The 18,410-nt window shown below is 42.4% G+C and overlaps 2 protein-coding genes across 4 annotated transcripts; one reads left to right on the top strand and one right to left on the bottom strand.

The window, feature by feature from the left end:
- The first annotated feature begins 7,132 nt into the window (after window positions 1-7,132).
- Window positions 7,133-8,653, top strand: LOC135614218 (NAC domain-containing protein 92-like). 2 transcript variants are annotated; one of them, XM_065111338.1, is made up of 4 exons: window positions 7,133-7,264; window positions 7,385-7,598; window positions 7,673-7,944; window positions 8,053-8,653. In XM_065111338.1, exons 1-4 carry the CDS (start codon window positions 7,169-7,171, stop codon window positions 8,515-8,517), a joined length of 1,047 nt encoding a protein of 348 aa, XP_064967410.1. In that variant the 5' UTR covers window positions 7,133-7,168; the 3' UTR covers window positions 8,518-8,653. The 2 variants fall into 2 exon arrangements, with proteins under 2 accessions (XP_064967410.1, XP_064967411.1); XM_065111339.1 differs by having other exon boundaries at window positions 7,154-7,192.
- Window positions 8,654-9,221: 568 nt separating this feature from the next.
- On the bottom strand, window positions 9,222-17,725 carry LOC135614217 (uncharacterized). 2 transcript variants are annotated; one of them, XM_065111337.1, is made up of 15 exons: window positions 17,429-17,725; window positions 16,853-16,980; window positions 16,694-16,762; window positions 16,504-16,617; window positions 15,281-15,349; window positions 15,147-15,203; window positions 14,456-14,509; window positions 14,319-14,381; window positions 14,127-14,189; window positions 13,739-13,903; window positions 13,457-13,612; window positions 11,953-12,033; window positions 11,792-11,853; window positions 11,566-11,697; window positions 9,222-9,491 (listed from the first exon to the last, which is right to left on the bottom strand). In XM_065111337.1, exons 1-14 carry the CDS (start codon window positions 17,592-17,594, stop codon window positions 11,613-11,615), a joined length of 1,332 nt encoding a protein of 443 aa, XP_064967409.1. In that variant the 5' UTR covers window positions 17,595-17,725; the 3' UTR covers window positions 9,222-9,491; window positions 11,566-11,612. The 2 variants fall into 2 exon arrangements, with proteins under 2 accessions (XP_064967409.1, XP_064967408.1); XM_065111336.1 differs by having other exon boundaries at window positions 16,694-16,765; window positions 17,429-17,722.
- Window positions 17,726-18,410: the final 685 nt, after the last annotated feature.

Here is an 18,410-nt window from a genome sequence, read left to right as displayed (position 1 = left end):
AAATTCTTCAAAAATAACTTCTCTCCTAATTATTTATCGTGTACCATTTACCTTTGATCAAAAGAGATGAGAAGATGAATCTATTTATTTTTTTATAAATTGACATCATTATAATTTTTGGATCCGAAACGTTTATAGACCAAATAAATACTTTTTTAATAGGATCAAAAAATATATATTATACCATTATTTGATTCTAATATTTTGATATTAAAATTTTTCATATAACAATAATAACATATTATACGGGTTTTTATATCTCATAGATAACTAACGAATGAAAACCTTTACAGCATGCGGGGATGGAATAGCAAGGCTCCTACTGATGATGCGAAGATGTTTGGTGAGGAGTCCGCTACGAGGCCTTCTTCTTCTTCTTCTTCTGGAAGACCAGAGGTGGGTTCCGCTCTCACCAGATCGGGCCAAAAAGAATGACCGGAATCCGATCCATACCTATCAGCCACAAAGATGATAAGCTTGAAGATCCAATGCGGGCATGTCAAGCTACATAAACAAGAATTGACGAACACATTCACTGATGCGGTAGAGATCGTTTGGGAGGTCGCGGAAGAAGCTGATAAGATATATTTCGGGCCCAGGCCACGTCACAATTGATGCCACATCACACCACAACCAAGTCAGCAAGAGAAGTACCCCCATACTGTCACGACCTTAGCTGGTTTTGCCTAAGGCGTGCGGCACCCTCGCGCGTCCGTCCGCAAAGGTCAGCCTCCCCGAAGCCTCCCATTGTCCCTTAGGACCAACAAAAGAGAGAACGGGTTAAAGTGAACGCCTCAATCGGGATCCACAAGCAAACATGTCCGAAAAACACTTCATAGACAATGCAAATTACAAACAGACTTTACAAGCTCTGAATAGTTGCACAACAAAAGGTAAAATGGTCCATTACAGACCGAAAAGCTCTCGAACGTGTCCACATGACACAACCTTTATTTACAAGCCTAAAGAGGCCACCAACCCAACTAAAATGGGACTATTAAGCCTTCGGCTACCCCTTTACATTCTGTACAAGGCATGAACATGCCAAAAGACAACGGACAGACATAAGCATTACATCCAACATCTTGTTTAGAAGTTTGTCCGTTACATTCTCCCCCACTTATCTCTTCGACGTCCTCGTCGAAGCCTTTGTGAACACTGCAACTCTTCGCCTTTGCTGAGTCTTCAATCTTCCGCTCCAGCTGCAATGCGCCTCCTGGCTCCCAGCTGCTCTCCGCTGCTGTTTCTAAGTAGTCGAACCTTTGATCCGCCATGCTGCTTCAACTCGCCAATGGCTCTGACTCTGGTGTGGGGTTGGCTGAGTTGTGTTGATCCTTGTCGATTCTTGCGGATCCACCAAATGAAGGAAAAGACCATCTTTTCTGCGCCAGTCTCTCAAAATTTCCACATGCTGCTTGAACTGGGTGGATGCTTGTTGGAGCTTTAACGAGCATCGCCTCGCAAACTTCAGAAGTTTTGGGTCCTTCCTCCACAAAATCTGCTCATTGACTCTTCTTTCAGTTAGTTGTCACATCCAAGTAGGTTCGCATCACTTCCGCTTTCGATTGGCATTTCGTTGGGAAATGAAGCGGACAATCTACTCTCAGTAGCACTGATCACCGTTGGTGAGGATTTGACAACTATTGTCTTCCATTATCTTCGAAGGGTCTTTGAACTTGTGCAGAGCTCCTCTGCTGGATAGATAAGAGAACTGGGGTACTCGGTTTCGCCCATTCTCTTAAGAGTTGAGAAGGCAAAGGTTACTTGACTTCGCCCGCCTCCTCGAGGTTGTACTTCATGCATCGAGCTGGTTACTGGCCTTCGCCTGCTCTTTGCTCACACTTCTGAAGCACTTGAAGTGTTTGCACTCCTTGCGTTGAGTTAGCTACTGTGATTCACCTTCTCAATGCCATTGAACTTCTGGAATGCAGGAAGTTTTCACCCCAACTTGGAGTAATTCTCTGATAGATGAGGTCGCATCTGGGATTGTACCGTCTTCTCCATCAACCCTGCCGCCTACTCCACTGAGTAGCAAAGGTACAGCACCACGTACTGCCTGCTTCGTTCCTTGGTCGTGCACTCTTGCATGACCCGAAGTCCTTCACTTACGGCTATCTTGATGAGAAACTTGTTGACACCGGTCTTACGAAGTTTCTTGGCCTCTGCCCTTCAGCCTTGTCTCGGTACTTGGAGATTGCCTCTGCATGCTCCACCTCCTCGGCCCCTTTCACGACCAAGCGCTCTCCCTCCGTGAGAGCAAGGGATCAATGACTTGCACGGAAGTCCCGCCTCTGCGGTACCATGGCGCTGCCATGCCCATGGCCCTACTATCCGTCGCCTCGCCTCTGTATCCCTTTCCTTCACAATCAGTAGAGATGTCTCCGTGGCACTCCTCTGAGTCCACCTCCATTCTAACTGATGCTTGATTTTGGGTAGCTAAGTCCCTCTGGACTCGTCGTCGCTTCCTCGCCCCTTTCGACCTCCTGCTTCAACACCTCTGTGTTCTCCAAGCAGTCTGTTTGGTCGATGGAAAGACAGACTGCAACTCCCATGCATGGCCTCTGCCATCACATTGTAGGGTTTGCACCGATTCTGTTCTCCTTAGCTTCCTTGGTAGCAACGTTCGCTTACTCGACCTTGTCCTCTGACTTGTCGGGCTCCCTTAAGCGAATATGAGCTCTGGAGCAGTCCAACTCTCCAGCTGCTTCGATCATACCTCTGCATGATCAAGTCCCTCTCATGGGACTCACTGGTACTTGCATTCGAACTTTTCCCTTGGTGGAACCCAGCCCCCATATGCTGATGACCAAGGTTTTCATCCGATGCAAAATTCGGTGCACGCCCGGAAGACCCGCCTCTGCGGTACCATGGCCTCCACTCCTTGAATCCATAGCCCTTCTTGCCGTCGTGTTGTTCACCAAAGCGGAGCTCCCAGTAGCTCCCGATCATACCTCCATATGATCTCATCCCTCACGGGACTTGTCGTGTGTGTCGCATTGCCACGAACTGTTCCACCACGATCCGCTGCACCATGTCGCCTCCTGGTGACATCTCCATTGCATTCTGATCCTTGTGGAATAAACTCGAATTGTGAACCCTCCATGTGTGGCCTCTGCCAATACATCGCAGGGTCTCCTCCACCTTCGATTTTGTTCGCTCCTTTGGCAATCGACCTTCATCCACCCACTCTTGGGTCACACCTAGATGAAGCACCGCTCTAGGACAGTCCGTCGCCTAGTAGCTCCCGAAGTCCACCGACTTCACTGTAATTTGTGCACCATTGTCTGGATCCTGGGCCTCTGCCCCTACCAGCACAATCTCCACTGCGCACCGCTTCCTTCATAGCAACTCGAATGGCAACACTGTGGCATATTCTTCAAGAGTACCTGCCTCTGCGTCCTCTTGCCCCGTGCTAAGGCCTTCTGTACCCAACTTCGCCTCCGCAAATTGAGTCGCCTTAGTTCCTCCATCGAATGCTCCTCCGAGATAAGGTGCATGTGCCCCGAAGCTCCCTTCGTCTTTGGCACCATGCAAGATGAGTCCGCTCTGTCAGAATGAAGGACCCAGGGAACAGCATGATTCTACTCCTGCCTCTGCAAGAGTTCATGTCCTTGACCTTTGTCTAGGGAAAGCGCTGTGCCTCTGCTCCATGTTCCAACTTCTATGCTGGCTCCCTTCATGCGGCTTGGGTACTTCGCCAAGTTACACCCAAGTTGCTCCGCTCCTCGTTTTTGCATTGAGTCGATGGTGGCCGTCGCGCCCACCATTCCACGGGTCAGCCCTCCCTTGAGTCCGATCTCCATATCGACTCCAAGTGTGCCTCCATTTGAGTTGCTTTGGGTCGCTCCCCCACTTGATCTCGCAATGCATCCACCAATGCATTCTCTCAAGCGAGATCATGCGACGACTCCTCGCCGCTTGCTCAGTCCATCGAGCTTCGTGGAGTTGTTGTTTGTGAGGTACTCCTCCTCAACATGTGAAGTCCGTCTCACATGATTCTCCCTCTGGAGAGCTGAGACTTATCCCTCCTGGATAACTGTCCCGTTGGAGCAACATCTCTCTTCGTTTCGGAGACCACCATCCCCTTGGACTACTCCGATCTGTTGAACAAACTGTGCATTGTTCTGCCTCTTGCAAACGCACTTGCTAGATTGCGCCTCCACGTCAATACAGCCACCGCTGCACCCCTCAAGGCCTAGCAACATGCTGAACTCGTTGCACACTTCAGCCTCCTCCGGACGTATCCTTCGCATGTCGAAGAGAAAGTTTCAATGCTCCATGGCGCCGAGTCTCGACCGCCTTGGGATGGCCACGAACAATCCATCGTCCGCATACAAGCCCATGCATGAGTACCGAATTCTTCGAGTTAGCAATTCCCCTCACCTCTGTGAGCTTTGCACAACTCTTTCGGTCGCTGAGCAACTCATTCCACTTTGCATGGTCTCGTCCTTTGCCAAGCGCCTCGCTTGCCTTGAGCACCATCAAGTAAAGTTGTCAACGTTGAGCCGTAGCTCAAACTCAGCCATCCCAACCTTTGTGCGCTCCAAATTCTTCCAAGCTTGCCTGTTCTCGTGGTGCCTCTTGCGCGAAGGGTTGGCCATTCCTCTGAATGCCAATCTCAGATGCCCGCTCCTCTGAGCGACTCTTTTCCCTACATCTCCATGCCCGTTTTCCCTCAAACGGTCGCGCGTGTGCAGACTGCCCTCAACGCAGCCCCGCTAGGTCCCCCACGTTTGCATGTCAAGTGTTTCTATGAGTGCTTGTCCCACTCTGATACCACACTGTCACGACCTTAGCTGGTTTTGCCTAAGGCGTGCGGCACCCTCGCGCGTCCGTCCGCAAAGGTCAGCCTCCCCGAAGCCTCCCATTGTCCCTTAGGACCAACAAAAGAGAGAACGGGTTAAAGTGAACGCCTCAATCGGGATCCACAAGCAAACATGTCCGAAAAACACTTCATAGACAATGCAAATTACAAACAGACTTTACAAGCTCTGAATAGTTGCACAACAAAAGGTAAAATGGTCCATTACAGACCGAAAAGCTCTCGAACGTGTCCACATGACACAACCTTTATTTACAAGCCTAAAGAGGCCACCAACCCAACTAAAATGGGACTATTAAGCCTTCGGCTACCCCTTTACATTCTGTACAAGGCATGAACATGCCAAAAGACAACGGACAGACATAAGCATTACATCCAACATCTTGTTTAGAAGTTTGTCCGTTACAATACGTCGAGTCAGCAATCGTACTAAGATACCGTTCGGTACGTCATGTCCCGATAAGCCCGGGACAACGATCGTACAAAGGTACCATCTTACCCCTCGAGGATTGATCATCACGTCAAACTCGTGTATAACCGACCCTCGTACAGTAGTATAAGAGCCCCTGGCCAGCATCCGACCCAGGGAGAAGAGAAAAGTAAAGTAAAACCCTACACTAACTTACTGGTCGAGGGGCCATAGTCGGCAACCACCCGACGGGACCTTCTGTGCAGGAGAGCCACCATCCCTCAAGATCATCTCGAGAGATTGCCTCTCGTCGATGCACCGACCAGGATTCCGACGGAGAGCCATCAACCAACGTCTCGAACAAGAGCCACCTACCAGCTTCCCGACCTCGGCAACCAACTCAGACAACCGAAGACTTCCGACATCAATCCGTGAATCAAGCCGTGCTGACTCATCAGCCACGGTACATTTGTTCGCCTCCTCATCTAGTTTCTCTCTACCGAGAGGCCCTCACAAAGAATGTTGATGGGTTCGAATCGCTTGAAACAATCCCTGATTTCTTGAAACAAAAGATCCTCGCACTGCTATACCGAAAAGTGCGGATGATCGCTCAGTTCTTGAAATTTGCTTGAGCAGTTCCACCACCAAAATAAGCTGAGCGATCGTTCTCGTGCATCACAGTAAGAGCTTCAAGCTGGTCTCAGCAAATACGACATCAAAAAATTGAAGGCACCTTACATCCCTCTTCATTGCAGGACATGATTGTATCTCTGTCTGAGTTAGTTTACAGCTTTAGATTTGCTTCCACTTTCCGATTTTGAGCTAATTCTTAATGCTGCTGTTGCTGTATGTATACATGTATAACTTTTTCATTGCACTTATGCTCTCTAAAATGTGCACAAATGGTTTTCTATAATCTCTAATCCATAAACTACAAAGATACATCGATTGTTCATACTATAGAGTTGAAAGACTAAATGTTTAAGCTTACTCAATGACAGAGTTCCCATAGTAACTCCGGTTAAATCAACTCAAGTTTAACTGTGCATATATGATATATTTCTGAGGGCATTTGACTGCACATCATTTGATACCAAAACAACAAAATAATCAATCATGAAGAAAGACTCCTTGGAGCAAGAAACAGACAGCATGACAGGATGATTCTTGCTGTATTCTCTTACCTTATCTCTAGTTTTCGTCCAATGGAAACTTCACGACAACCGAACATAACCTCTAATGCTCGAAGATACTGATTGCATGACAGGATGAGTCTTGCTGCTGTATTCTAACCTTTTCTTCTAGTTTTTAGTCCGATGGAAACTTCAAGACAACCAAACGAAACCTCTGATCTGTACATATTTTCATATGAGCATTATTTAATCCTCTACTCTCGATCAACAAATAGGAACAAACAATTATTGATGGGCTTAAGAATTTGAGCATGCAAAGAATCCAAAGGAGACTTCACACCCACAAATCATCTCCGCTGGAATAGTCGCGGCGGTTGGCGCGTGGGGAGACCCCGACCCGGCGGCTCGCCCGACGGTCTGCTCCCCGGTCAAGCCTCGTGACGTCGGGTGGGACCGGGCCGACGTGGACTCAAACGAGTTGCTGGCTCCAGCTACGGGGCCGAGGAGCGCGTGGGGCCCTTCCCCTCCCCCCCCCGCGTCCCGTGGCGTGGCGTGTCGTGTCGCGGACCTACGTGTCACCATGTCGGCTCGAGATCTCGTCTCGGTTACGTACCACCTCTGGTTGCGTCCACGGTTTGGTCGCATCGACTGATCCCCACAGATTCTGAGCACACCAAGTGTATGTGCAGAGCAAGCTAGAGAGAGAAAGATGAGAGTTTGGATGACTGCTGATGAACGAACGAAGGGTGGCGACACAAGTGGAATATGCAGAGAACAAGGCGGGGGGACAAGTGGTCACCGTCCATGGTCTTTTGTCCGGATGAGCACGTAAGCAGCTTGTGTGTGAAGCCCTCGGCGGTTGGTAAGAGCTCCACCACCACACAACGCGTCCTCGTCGTGGTGAGGAGGAGGACTTGGAGCTCCCTTGCCGCCTTCCCCGTCCACCTCCCTGTTTTAGGTTCTACTTTGTTGTCATCAATATAGCACAAGGTATTTATTGAAGCTGGTCTCCATTCCAAGGCTGCGTTGCCGCCTGCAAACAAACCAAGGGAAGATATGGAAGGAAGAGTTGAGGAGGAGGAGGAGCAGCAGTTGCCGCCTGGGTTTAGGTTCCATCCCACCGACGAAGAGCTGATCACCCACTACCTCACCCACAAGATCACTGAGGCGGACTTCGATGCGAGAGCAATCGCGGAGGTCGACCTCACCAAGTCCGAGCCATGGGATCTCCCTGGTAAACATCTCGTTGATGTGCTGATATGTAGTAGATTTAAAGGAATGGTACCAACTGATTGAACCTGTGATCAGAGAAAGCGAAGCTGGGGGAAAAGGAATGGTACTTCTTCAGCTTGCGGGACCGCAAGTACCCGAGCGGGGTCAGAACCAACCGAGCCACCAACGCCGGCTACTGGAAGACGACCGGGAAAGACAAGGAGATCTTCGACAGCAGCACCTCAGAGCTGGTGGGGATGAAGAAGACGTTGGTGTTCTACAAAGGGAGAGCTCCGAGAGGGGAGAAGACCAACTGGATCATGCACGAATACCGTCTCCACTCCGAGCTTGCCTCAAAATACATCAAGGTCATACATTTACTGTGTTTTGATCATCATCCATGGATCATTAGGAAGAGTGTGATCTTTCGCTGAAGGATATGAACTTGATAGGAATAGCATTTGCACCTGTGACAGGATGAGTGGGTCGTCTGCCGTGTGTTCATGAAGAGTAGTTCTTCCGGGAAGAAGTACCCGCCGAGCCAGCCGCGAGCCAACCCTTATTATGTCGAGTTGGGGCCTGTCTCGACGCCTTCTCTCATCCAGAATGAGCTGATGGAGTTGTCGAGGTTCGCCAGAGACAGCCATGGCCCGACCTCAACGATCCAACCACAGCTCAGCTACCATGGAGGAGGAGGAGGAGGAGGAGGAGGCTTCACCCTCGCAGGTATGAAGCTGAATCTGGGCGCCCTGCCACCGCCGCCGGCACCGGCAGCGATTGCAGTTCCTCTATTCCAGCCACTGGGGGTGGCTGAGCAGCCGCCTTCGTCGGCCATTGCCAACGGTTTCATGGGAGCCATGGATGGCGGATTTGGCTCTGATGTCAGGTACCATAGTATGGACTCTGCCACGGAGCTCGATGTTTTCTGGTCTCCTTACTGAAGGAGAGGCAAGAGAAGTTTCTCGTTGAGAACTGCACCATTAGATAGTTGTACTGTTCGCGATCTTTTGTGAGATTTCGTGTTCTTCTGCCACACTTGATTGAAACATTAGATGGAAAAATGATGGTTTTAGTTTCTTTATTAAGTGCAATTAGAAATCAAAGAGAGAGAGAGAGAAAGAGAGAGAGAGAGAGAGAGAGAGAGAGAGAGATTTCTCTGAGGAGGTGCACAGGACCAGGGAGGTCGATATTGGAGAGTGGGTCATAGAAGGGTGAATGATGATGCTGATTTCAAGGACCTCATGATCACTAAAAATATATCTTTTGAGGCCTCAAAGTGACCCATCATATCTTTATACAAGATTTGGGAGTTGAATGGCTAAAGCTTCTCCATTTATATGCTAATTAGATACACCTTTGCATGGATCAATGGTATCCAAAGGGAGATTTCATCAGATGTAAGATGAACAATAATATATCAAGATGCTGTCTCAATAAAACACATCAACACTAGCTAATGTTTTTTGGAATTACAAAGTAATCTGTGACAGTATACATTTGCAATGTGAAAGAATGATGCACTGAGATGCATCTGCATTTTGTGTTGCATCACATAGCTAAATGCATATATATATTAGTAATGCATTAGTTAATGCAAAGGGGGGGAAATGAAGGCTATCAAACACCCCAAGAAGAAGGAAACCCATCAAGAAAAATGTTGAGTAATCTGATATAAGTGTAAATTTTGGCATGTAGAAGTTTAAATATTCCAACACCACAAATTGATTTAAAGCAGCATATAAAAGGTAAAATAACAAAACACTTCTTACACAATACCATTTTTGCTACAAAATTTTGCAATGTATGATTGTTCAGCTTTTTTTCTCACAGAAGGTGACTCGAAGCCCAAGAGTTTACCACTGCAGATCACAGCGACTACAAGAAAGGTTTGAGGCGAACTAGGAGCAGAGGCCATCTGAATAGAATGGAGTAATTGTTAGCCACAGAAAAAAGAACAATTCTACACCCTCATAAGAATAATTCATGGCCATTGATCACAACTACTAACTCTGAATTTTTGCATAGATATTAGATGTGCATGATTAGATAAACGACAATCATAAATATGCTGTACATAGAATCCAATCAACGCAACAAAACAAGCATGAAAATGCAAATTGACTTGTTTGTCGAACTTATGATCAAATGACATGCAGACAAAAAAAACTGTCGTTGACCTTCAGATCATGTCATGACTGATTTTTGGCTGTCACTTCTGAAGTTCTCAAGACATGAAAGAAATTATTTTGGGAACACTAAGTGTTTTTAGAAAAAGTATCACCAAGTATGTATGTGTACATGCAATACTTGCAGAATCAGTTGCATAGAAAAAAGAAATAGTCTACAACTGAAGTAAAATCAACAACATATAGCAGGTAATTTACATGGGAATAGATTGCTTTACTAGATGTTTAAATATCAAATATCAAATCATGGTTTCTTGTCTCCTTAACCTTTTGCATAGCATAAGCTATAAGCATGATTCCAGGGGTTTGTCTACAATTTCCTCAACAAAAACAAATCCACAAGACATAAGTACTTACAAGACTCTCATCAAACCAACTGTACACTCCCCAAAAAAAAGTGCTTACATAGCATACCACAGTGTGTGTGTGTGTGTGAGAGAGAGAGAGAGAGAGAGAGAGAGAGAGCCCAAATTTCACGAAATTTCTTTTACTGCTCATCATACTCAAATAACACTTATTTCTCTTTTTGCACCTGAACCTCCCCGATATCTATCAAGAACTCCAAAAATAAAAGTTATAACCAAAACCAAGGTTATAATAACTTCAGATAAAGGATTTAAATACTGAAGGGATATTGACCAGTCTTTGTCGGTCTGATCTTGATACCAGGGAACAGTACACTAACCATACCAAAGTAAATGGTAACACATGAAAATGTGTACTGTCATATTGTACTGGATTAATGTTCTGTACTGGTATTAAATTCTTTCTTCCAACTGTTACTCGCTGACCTATTCAACTGATTCCCCTATCTTTCTTCACTATACAGATTCCCAGCTAACAGATATTATAACTTCAACACGTCGCATAATCATTTTGCTTAATTTATAAGATTAATTTTATAACTTCTACTTTTTGAAGAGTATAGTCACTCTACCTGAAATTACTTTCATCAGATTCCTGACTATGCTAATAATGACACTCTAACGGATAAATTGAAACAGCATATTTGATCAAACACATGATGGCCTTTTCCAAAAAGCATCATGGACCAGTTATATGCTAGGCATTGTATAAATACATCTACATTCCTCGGTCGAATCAAAGCATCACTTTATTGCCAAAGTTTTAACTTCAAAATTTAGTCACCAACCAATTTTATTCAATTCACTTGGATCTGATCCAACCATACATGAACAAACAAATACAGATCTCCGTTTCTCGAACTTTAAAATTCTCTACCATTGTTCCAATCTCCAAAGGAAGCACTCTCTGAAATAAAAAGTTGTGGACAGAACAATTTAACAGAAGTTGCTTCATTTAGGATTACTTGAAGATTATGTAGCTATACTACTAATATATTTGGTAATGTTTATACAAATGCCAAACAACAAACCTTACTAAAATATATATTTCCTAGATATTGGACTACCAAACACTATAGCTGCTGTCCCCAGAAAGCAATAACATAACAGGATATAGAATTATTAAGTCAATCTTTACTTTAAAAATCATTGATGAAAAAGGGAAACTAAAACTGATCAGTGTTTTACTAGACAAATTTTCATCCGTCTACTACTTTAAAATGAAAAACCCACCTACCAAACACAATAGTGGTCATCCCCATAAAGCAATACCACCAACAGGATACAGAGTATTTTTTTAGTCAACCTTTATTTCAAAATCAGTCAATTTGATGAGAAGGATAATGAAAATTAAGAGCCTTAAATGATAATCTAAAAATTTTTCATCTGTTTCACCATGCTTGAGATATAAAGGCACATAAGAGACAAAGAATATTACCTCGAATATAAGAAGTACAACGTTGATAATTTTATTTTTATCATACTCTACTTGTCAGGAAGTCTACGCTTAGGCCTTCTGTGTGTGTGGCTTCCGTGCGCATTTCGTGTTGGCTTTCTTGTGTTTTTAGAGCTGATCATTAACAAGTAGATACAAGTAAATAAATATCTTATCCATCAAAAAATATAAAAGTAATAAATTAAATATAGATGCAAAAGAAACCAACCAAAGAATATCTGATAAGAATCTGTATACAAGGAAAATGGGTAAAGCCAACAAAGCAGAAGCCTGCATGTCCATATAATCGTTGTTATATTGCTGACCAATGAAACTTTTGATTATGTGAAATTCAAATATCTGATGACATAAAGGAAGAATCTGATATACCATAAACCACACCAGCTCTTTGGTAGCAAGAGGTTTTGTTAATTCATAGTTCTTTAAATGTTCATGGATGCCAGCTTGGACCTACAATAAGATTAAACAGAACCATAAAATTGATCATGATATGCATATTTGCGCATCACATAACCTAAGACTAGAATCTCTAGACATGCAAAAATCTTAAACATTAGCATATGAAAGCAGCGAAAGGGCATAGAGCAAGCTTAAATTGTTCCTAAGCTTGGTGCAGTGCTAAAATGAAACAAAACTGATCAGTTAGGAATTGTTTTCATGGAAGATTTTAAAAATGCGGCAAGACTTCATGGGTCATAAGCAGAGCACATGACTTTATCCCTTATAACAAAGCAAATTACCACACAATCTTCTGTCTTATCAATCAAACATTTCAAGTCAATGCAGGCAAGTGTTCAACATGCATTACTTGTGTACCCGCATACCAGCGCATGCAACAAGAAGAGTGAACAAGCAGAATACGGCAAGAGACCATGCAACATGGCAACATAAATGGGGAACATGGAGTGGAACATACAGAAATATGGAGCAGTAATTGAAAGTTTGAAACTACATTATACAAAGAATGCATGGTGTTGAACATTTAGTGTTCTGCAACAACAGGCTTTTGTATTACCATGCATTATGGAGCAGTAATATGGACTGGATTGGCTTTAGTGTTGAGCAGGAATATGGACTGCAATATGGATTACTATGCATTATGGAGCAGTAATGCATAGTTGGCTTTGTCCGAATTACTGCTCAACTAGTCAACATAAATGGGGACCATGGATTGGAACATACAGAAATATGGAGCAGTAATTGAAAGTTTGAAACTACATTATCCAAATGAGAGTAATGCATAGTTGTGGGTGGCTAACAATCCTGCTTCATAAGAGGAAAAAATTTAAAGGACAAGTACTTTGAAGTTTGAAATATCAAAATAATGCATGTATAATAGGGAAATGCACAACGAACAAGGAGAAACCGACAATGAATCAATGATGTCAACTGTGATGATTACGATGACAACGGTTACGTCCTGTCAGCATGATCACAAGGAAAAAAAAAATTACTTCCATATGAAGTAAAGAGTTGCATCCTATAGTCTTTCTCTTATGTGTACAGTAAACAATTCTTTTAATGAGCTGGGCTGGCTTTTCAGTTTATCAGATATAGCTATTCCAAAGAACTTGCTCGCTTACAAAAAGCAGAAAAACTGTAGAAACTTCTTGCTTTGTTTATACAGAATTGTTGAATTCAAAATTCACGGGGAGGTACTATTATTCTCATATATAAACATACATGTCTGTGTAAATGTGTGTATATCTCACACTGCAATTTCAGCCCTTTGTCTTATTTCTTTTCACACACTGGGAAGCTTGTAATCATGATGAGTGGATAAGATTTTTTGTTTGGCAAGAGATAAAACCTTTACTAAGAATAAATAAGCAGATCACACCAATTAGGAGAGAAAGAGAAGTGCAAGTATTACCTGGTGATGATAAACTGTTGCTGATTTATGAAACTTTCCATAAGCACGAACTATACGTTTCTTGTAGGGTTTCAAAGCAAATTGCACCTTCTTGAAATGAGGTTTGGTGATAGTAGCGACTTGATCGATATATGGTTTAGAAAACCTCTTGGCTGCCTAAAACCGAAGCACATGGACATTATAGTGGCACAAGTAATTTATTAAAAACAAAAAATTGAGTATATAAAAGAATGTCAATAGAAGGACATCCAGTATTCCCATCAAACAGATTACATTAAGTACCTGGAAGTAGGGACCTCCCAGTTCTTGTACTTTGACTACATGTGTAGCTATGGCATCTTTAGAAGTGTGATACACTTCGACTGTCTTAGCTGATAAAGTGTGCACATAGGGTTCAGCATTTGTTGCAAGAATCACCCATCGCTCTTTAATAGCAGGAATCCATTTCTACAGAAATAGAAGAAGGATGATTATTAAAGTTAACAATATTACATAAAACATAAACTGTTTTAAGTGCATCTGCAATTCAGCATGTGATTGTTTGTATAAAAGATTGAATATCAACGTATCATATTCAGCAGACTCTCCAAGAAACCAGCATGCACAGAATTTAATTGCTAAAGCATGTAAATATAATTATTAAAATGATCCTTAACTTTTGATGACATACATTTTTGGCCATTTCCAAGTGGGGTTCCATCCGTTTCTGTGCCTGAGCTGATTTCTCCAATGCCTGAAAAAAATTTCAGACATAAATGTTGAATGTGATTACAGATTAAAGTTAAAAAAAACATGTGTCCTGTATTAATGGTGGGTAACAGAAGTAATACAGAAGGATGCTCTCATGCAAATATATAAACACCTTATGAAGGAAGACGTCCAATGTAGGTTTTGCATGATGCTTCCAGTAGGTTGCTGCAAGTTCCTGAAATGTTACCATCAAAGTTATCATCAGATGCTTAACATCTATGCCAACTAACATTTCGACATAATGCATACCAGATAGCGATTGATATGAGTGGCAAACCAACGTGGTAACCATGCTCCATGGGCCTGTAAAGTAAGCAAAATGGAAATTGACTTTTTTTTTTGCTGAATTATTTCATTATATAATATCAAGTAAACTTGCTGGTTCCACAAGTCCATCTTATCGAAAAGTAAAACAACCTACTACCATTGTGAGAATGAGGAACATGTAAAACCATCATTTGACCCTACCTAATAAATACATACAATTACGTCTTGAAGGAGTTGTACAGGAAGCACCATTTATACGTCTAAGAGCCTGAACAGATATCAAGCAAAGACTATCCTTACCTAGGTAATGAACATCTAGATTCTGTATATTAGAGGAAGCTATTCTGGTCCACACGAAAATAAAGCCAGTAAAAAGAACTCATAATCATGAGGCACTGTTTCTGCAACAGTAAAACATTTCTGGGACATTTATTATACAGGATACAGACACAAGATAAGAAACGAAGTTGGCTTGAAAACAAAGATCAGGACAATACATGTTGCTCAGTTCGTTACTTCTTGTATAGCTTGGATAATCCAGGAATATTACAAGAAGAAAGTGTGTTAAAAAATCTGGTATAAAGGACTTACTACAATTTCTGAAAAAAAAGATACAGACTGTAAAATAATCGAAGGCTGTGATACTACTTCATTCATCTATAAGTATTATTACCTGAGACAACTCCTTTGACTTAGCTGTTGTTTCTAGCTGTGCCCTCATAAGCTCTTCCTAAAGAAGAGACCAACAGTAATATGAATGTCAGAATGTAAAACTTCCAAGTGATAATAGTGGTTGATAGCACAAACCTCTGCCACATGAAGAGCACGTTCAGTTTTCTGAATTCTACGTTTTTGTTCATCATTTATCTTCTGGAGCTATAAGAGATAACAAGGAGAAATTATATAACCAGCAATGGCAACTTGTGGCAACCAAAATAACATGTTCAACAAACATTTACTTGAAAGTATATAAGAAAAATTGGAAAAATCTTCGACATAATCAAGCAAAAGATCATAGTATTCTTGGTTAAGAAATAAATATATCAATCTTAACTAAGTTCAAAAGCTCGAAAATACTTTAGCACAGGTGGTATGGAAGAAACTAAATCTACTGTTTACAACATGAAGGATTTTTGTCAAGATTTATTTGGGATCAAATCCATAAAGCCACCAGATATCTGACAGAATCCAAAAAGAAAAAAAAAGTGTATCGACCCATATCTTTCTAAATTATAACACTAATAATCAAGCGTTATATCATTCACCAATTGCAAGGTGGTCAAAGATGGGCCTAAAATGCTTCTCCAAAGCCTTTGGACACCTAGGTTCATTTATCTAAAAGAATTATCTCTCCCAAAATGTCGCATCAATAGAAGCCTCATGCACCTCACCATCCTTTTTTTATCATCACAGTTTTTCCAAAGCCTTTCGTCACTAGGTTCACATATCTGGAAGAATTATCCTTCTATGAACAGACCACTATCCTAAATTAATTGGTCCACAACAGTTGCTGAGTATATTTGGCAAATCATGATCTCATGTAAATTATGGAGACACTTACTTCCAATATTACAATGATTAAAACTCCATCTTGTCATTGTGGCCTGTGCACCTTGGAACTCCAGTATTTTTGTTTCTCTAACAATGGATGAACTGAATACCCATATGACCAACTATCGGCTACAGACAAAAACTGTGAATAACTCTATATTTTCCCCCAATAGCTATATATGAATCAATGGCATCTAACTATAACATCCTAGTTCCATGTGCCTTGTAACCATAGAATGCAAGAATAGTGCTCCATTATGCAACAGTTTTCATTCCAAGAGATGGCTCTAACCAAATTATACTGTAAAGGCTGGATGTATGACATGAAAAGAAGAAGACAAAAGATGTTATTTGTGTTTAAATGATGATAGAATGAATACATGTAGAAGGACACATTGCAGAAAACCAACATTATAAGTGAAGACCTGTAGTAAACAGATGTTAACATCAAACATATCCAAACATAAGTTTAGACTTACATTTTCCAATTTTAAATTAAGTTCTCCCACTTTCTTTTCAGTTTCACCAGCCTGAGCATCCAAAGCAACTCTTCTTTTGTTCTGTAACTCAATATCATTTCTAAGTTTCGCCATCTGTGCAGAGAATCTACATCACAACCATGCAAATCCTTACAATTACATCACGACTAATCAATTTGATGTTTCAGACCTGCTTCTCAAGTTCACCAGCTCGGGCATGAGCCTTTTTAACAAGCTCGTCTGCATCTCCAGCTCCCTTCTTCTAGACAACCAAAAGTATATGGAAAACATAAGATGGATAGCAACAACCAAACAGAATAATTGAGCCTTTGTATCACCGTAGAGTCACCTGGACTGATTCTATCTCGCTTTGTAATGATAAAAGTGTTTTTGACTTCTCTTCAATGATCATTTCCAAATGTGTGATAGTCTCATCTTTGCTCTTCAGGTCACGCGTTCTGTCCAAAATGCTAGCTTCTACGGCGGGAATAATAAAAAAACATCATCTTTCGAAACCATGTTTCCTCGGCTCAGAAATAATCACAGAATACCAGGAAAACACAAAGAAATGGAGTTGGTAGTTTAAATTAAATGAAACCCCCAAAAGAACAAAATCTAATCTGACTGCGAGAGCCAAACTACAACCTAGTTTACCGTTATTTGGAAGTCTTAAAAAAGGAGGTACATTTGTAAAAGAACAGAACTTTAACTTCTCAAGACACCAAAAATCCAGAAGGTGAAGAAATAAAAAGGAAAATCAGACGTAAATTTTGAATCCAATCAAGGAAAGGAACAACTTTCTGAAGCAAAAAAACCCCTTTATTTCATCTTCAAAACCCTAGAGACCCTAGAATAAGAACAAAACTCTAGTCCAATAACAAAAACAAAAAATTAAACAAGAATTAAATTCGAAATCGGCGCTGACCTAGGGCGGAGATTTTTGACCTAAGCTGCTCCAATTCCAGCTTCAGAGCCGAATCCGGCGCCAGGTGTTGGACGACGACCTCCTCTTCGGCCCCGGCGTCCGCCCATGCTCCGACGAACACGAGGCAGAGCACGATCGAAGCTATCAGTAGCTTTGAAGCCTCCATCACCAGAAATTTTCTCCTCAAGAAAACAAAAAGGAATCGCCTTTCTCCGCTCTTTCTATTGTTATCATTACCACAACACTAGTAATTCTTCTCACATAAAAAGTAGTAAGAGGAGGAATCGCCCCATTGGATTTTACTGGAGCAATTACTTTCGATACCCATTTCAGATTTACCCGCCTCCTGAGAAATTAACCCTAGTGGAGAGAGAATTTAGAATTAAGAGGAACCCACCGTGGGACCAGTATGTAAGTGGCAAGGTATACTGCGGGGCTTTCTCCATCCATACGTTTGTATCCACGCTTAGTGTATACGCGACATCTAACCCAAAATATAATAATATGATGAAGCGGGGTCCACTTGCACCCACCTGTGGGCCATGGTTGCCTCTGATGTCTCTAGAGAGTATATTTATAGGGTTCGCTGCAAATAGGTAGAAAAACATTGCTCTCTGTTTAGAATGCAGTGGAAAGGCGACACGCGTCGATGGAGGAAGTGACCAGGTGGTCCCCCCCCTCTGTAGTTGCTCCCCGTAGCTGTCGGAGCTAACCCCCCCCTCCCATGCAGTGTGGGCCGTCCGATACTGATCGGACGGAGGTTATTCCGTGGAGGCCAAATTAGTCATCTCGTTGTTGTTTCTTGGACCAAAACTTTTTTATTTTCTTGGCAATTTATGAACGGAAAATTAAGAAATGATGCACGATTTTACCTTCTTTTTTTTGTTTCTGGGTGATCATCAAAATTTTCTCTTTCCTCTCTTTTCAATATCTGATTAACCCATGCAATGGCTGTGCCATCTTTCAGCACTGTCCATCTCCA

This window comes from Musa acuminata, chromosome BXJ2-6, assembly GCF_036884655.1.
Source record: "Musa acuminata AAA Group cultivar baxijiao chromosome BXJ2-6, Cavendish_Baxijiao_AAA, whole genome shotgun sequence".
NCBI lineage: Eukaryota > Viridiplantae > Streptophyta > Magnoliopsida > Zingiberales > Musaceae > Musa > Musa acuminata.
This window is presented reverse-complemented; position numbering and strand designations above follow the sequence as displayed.

Bases quoted from the DNA above. Each gene is read 5' to 3' on its own strand.
- LOC135614218 (XM_065111338.1), top strand. From the start codon at position 7,169: ATGGTCTTTTGTCCGGATGAGCACGTAAGCAGCTTGTGTGTGAAGCCC. The intron at 7,265-7,384 runs GTGAGGAGGAGG...CTCCATTCCAAG, and splicing joins CACAACGCGTCCTCGTCGTG to GCTGCGTTGCCGCCTGCAAA. The intron at 7,599-7,672 runs GTAAACATCTCG...ACCTGTGATCAG, and splicing joins CGAGCCATGGGATCTCCCTG to AGAAAGCGAAGCTGGGGGAA.
- LOC135614217 (XM_065111336.1), bottom strand. From the start codon at position 17,594: ATGGAGGCTTCAAAGCTACTGATAGCTTCGATCGTGCTCTGCCTCGTG. The intron at 14,382-14,455 runs GTATGCATTATG...GTAACATTTCAG, and splicing joins CTCATATCAATCGCTATCTG to GAACTTGCAGCAACCTACTG. The intron at 13,613-13,738 runs GTACTTAATGTA...CTTCGGTTTTAG, and splicing joins TGGGAGGTCCCTACTTCCAG to GCAGCCAAGAGGTTTTCTAA.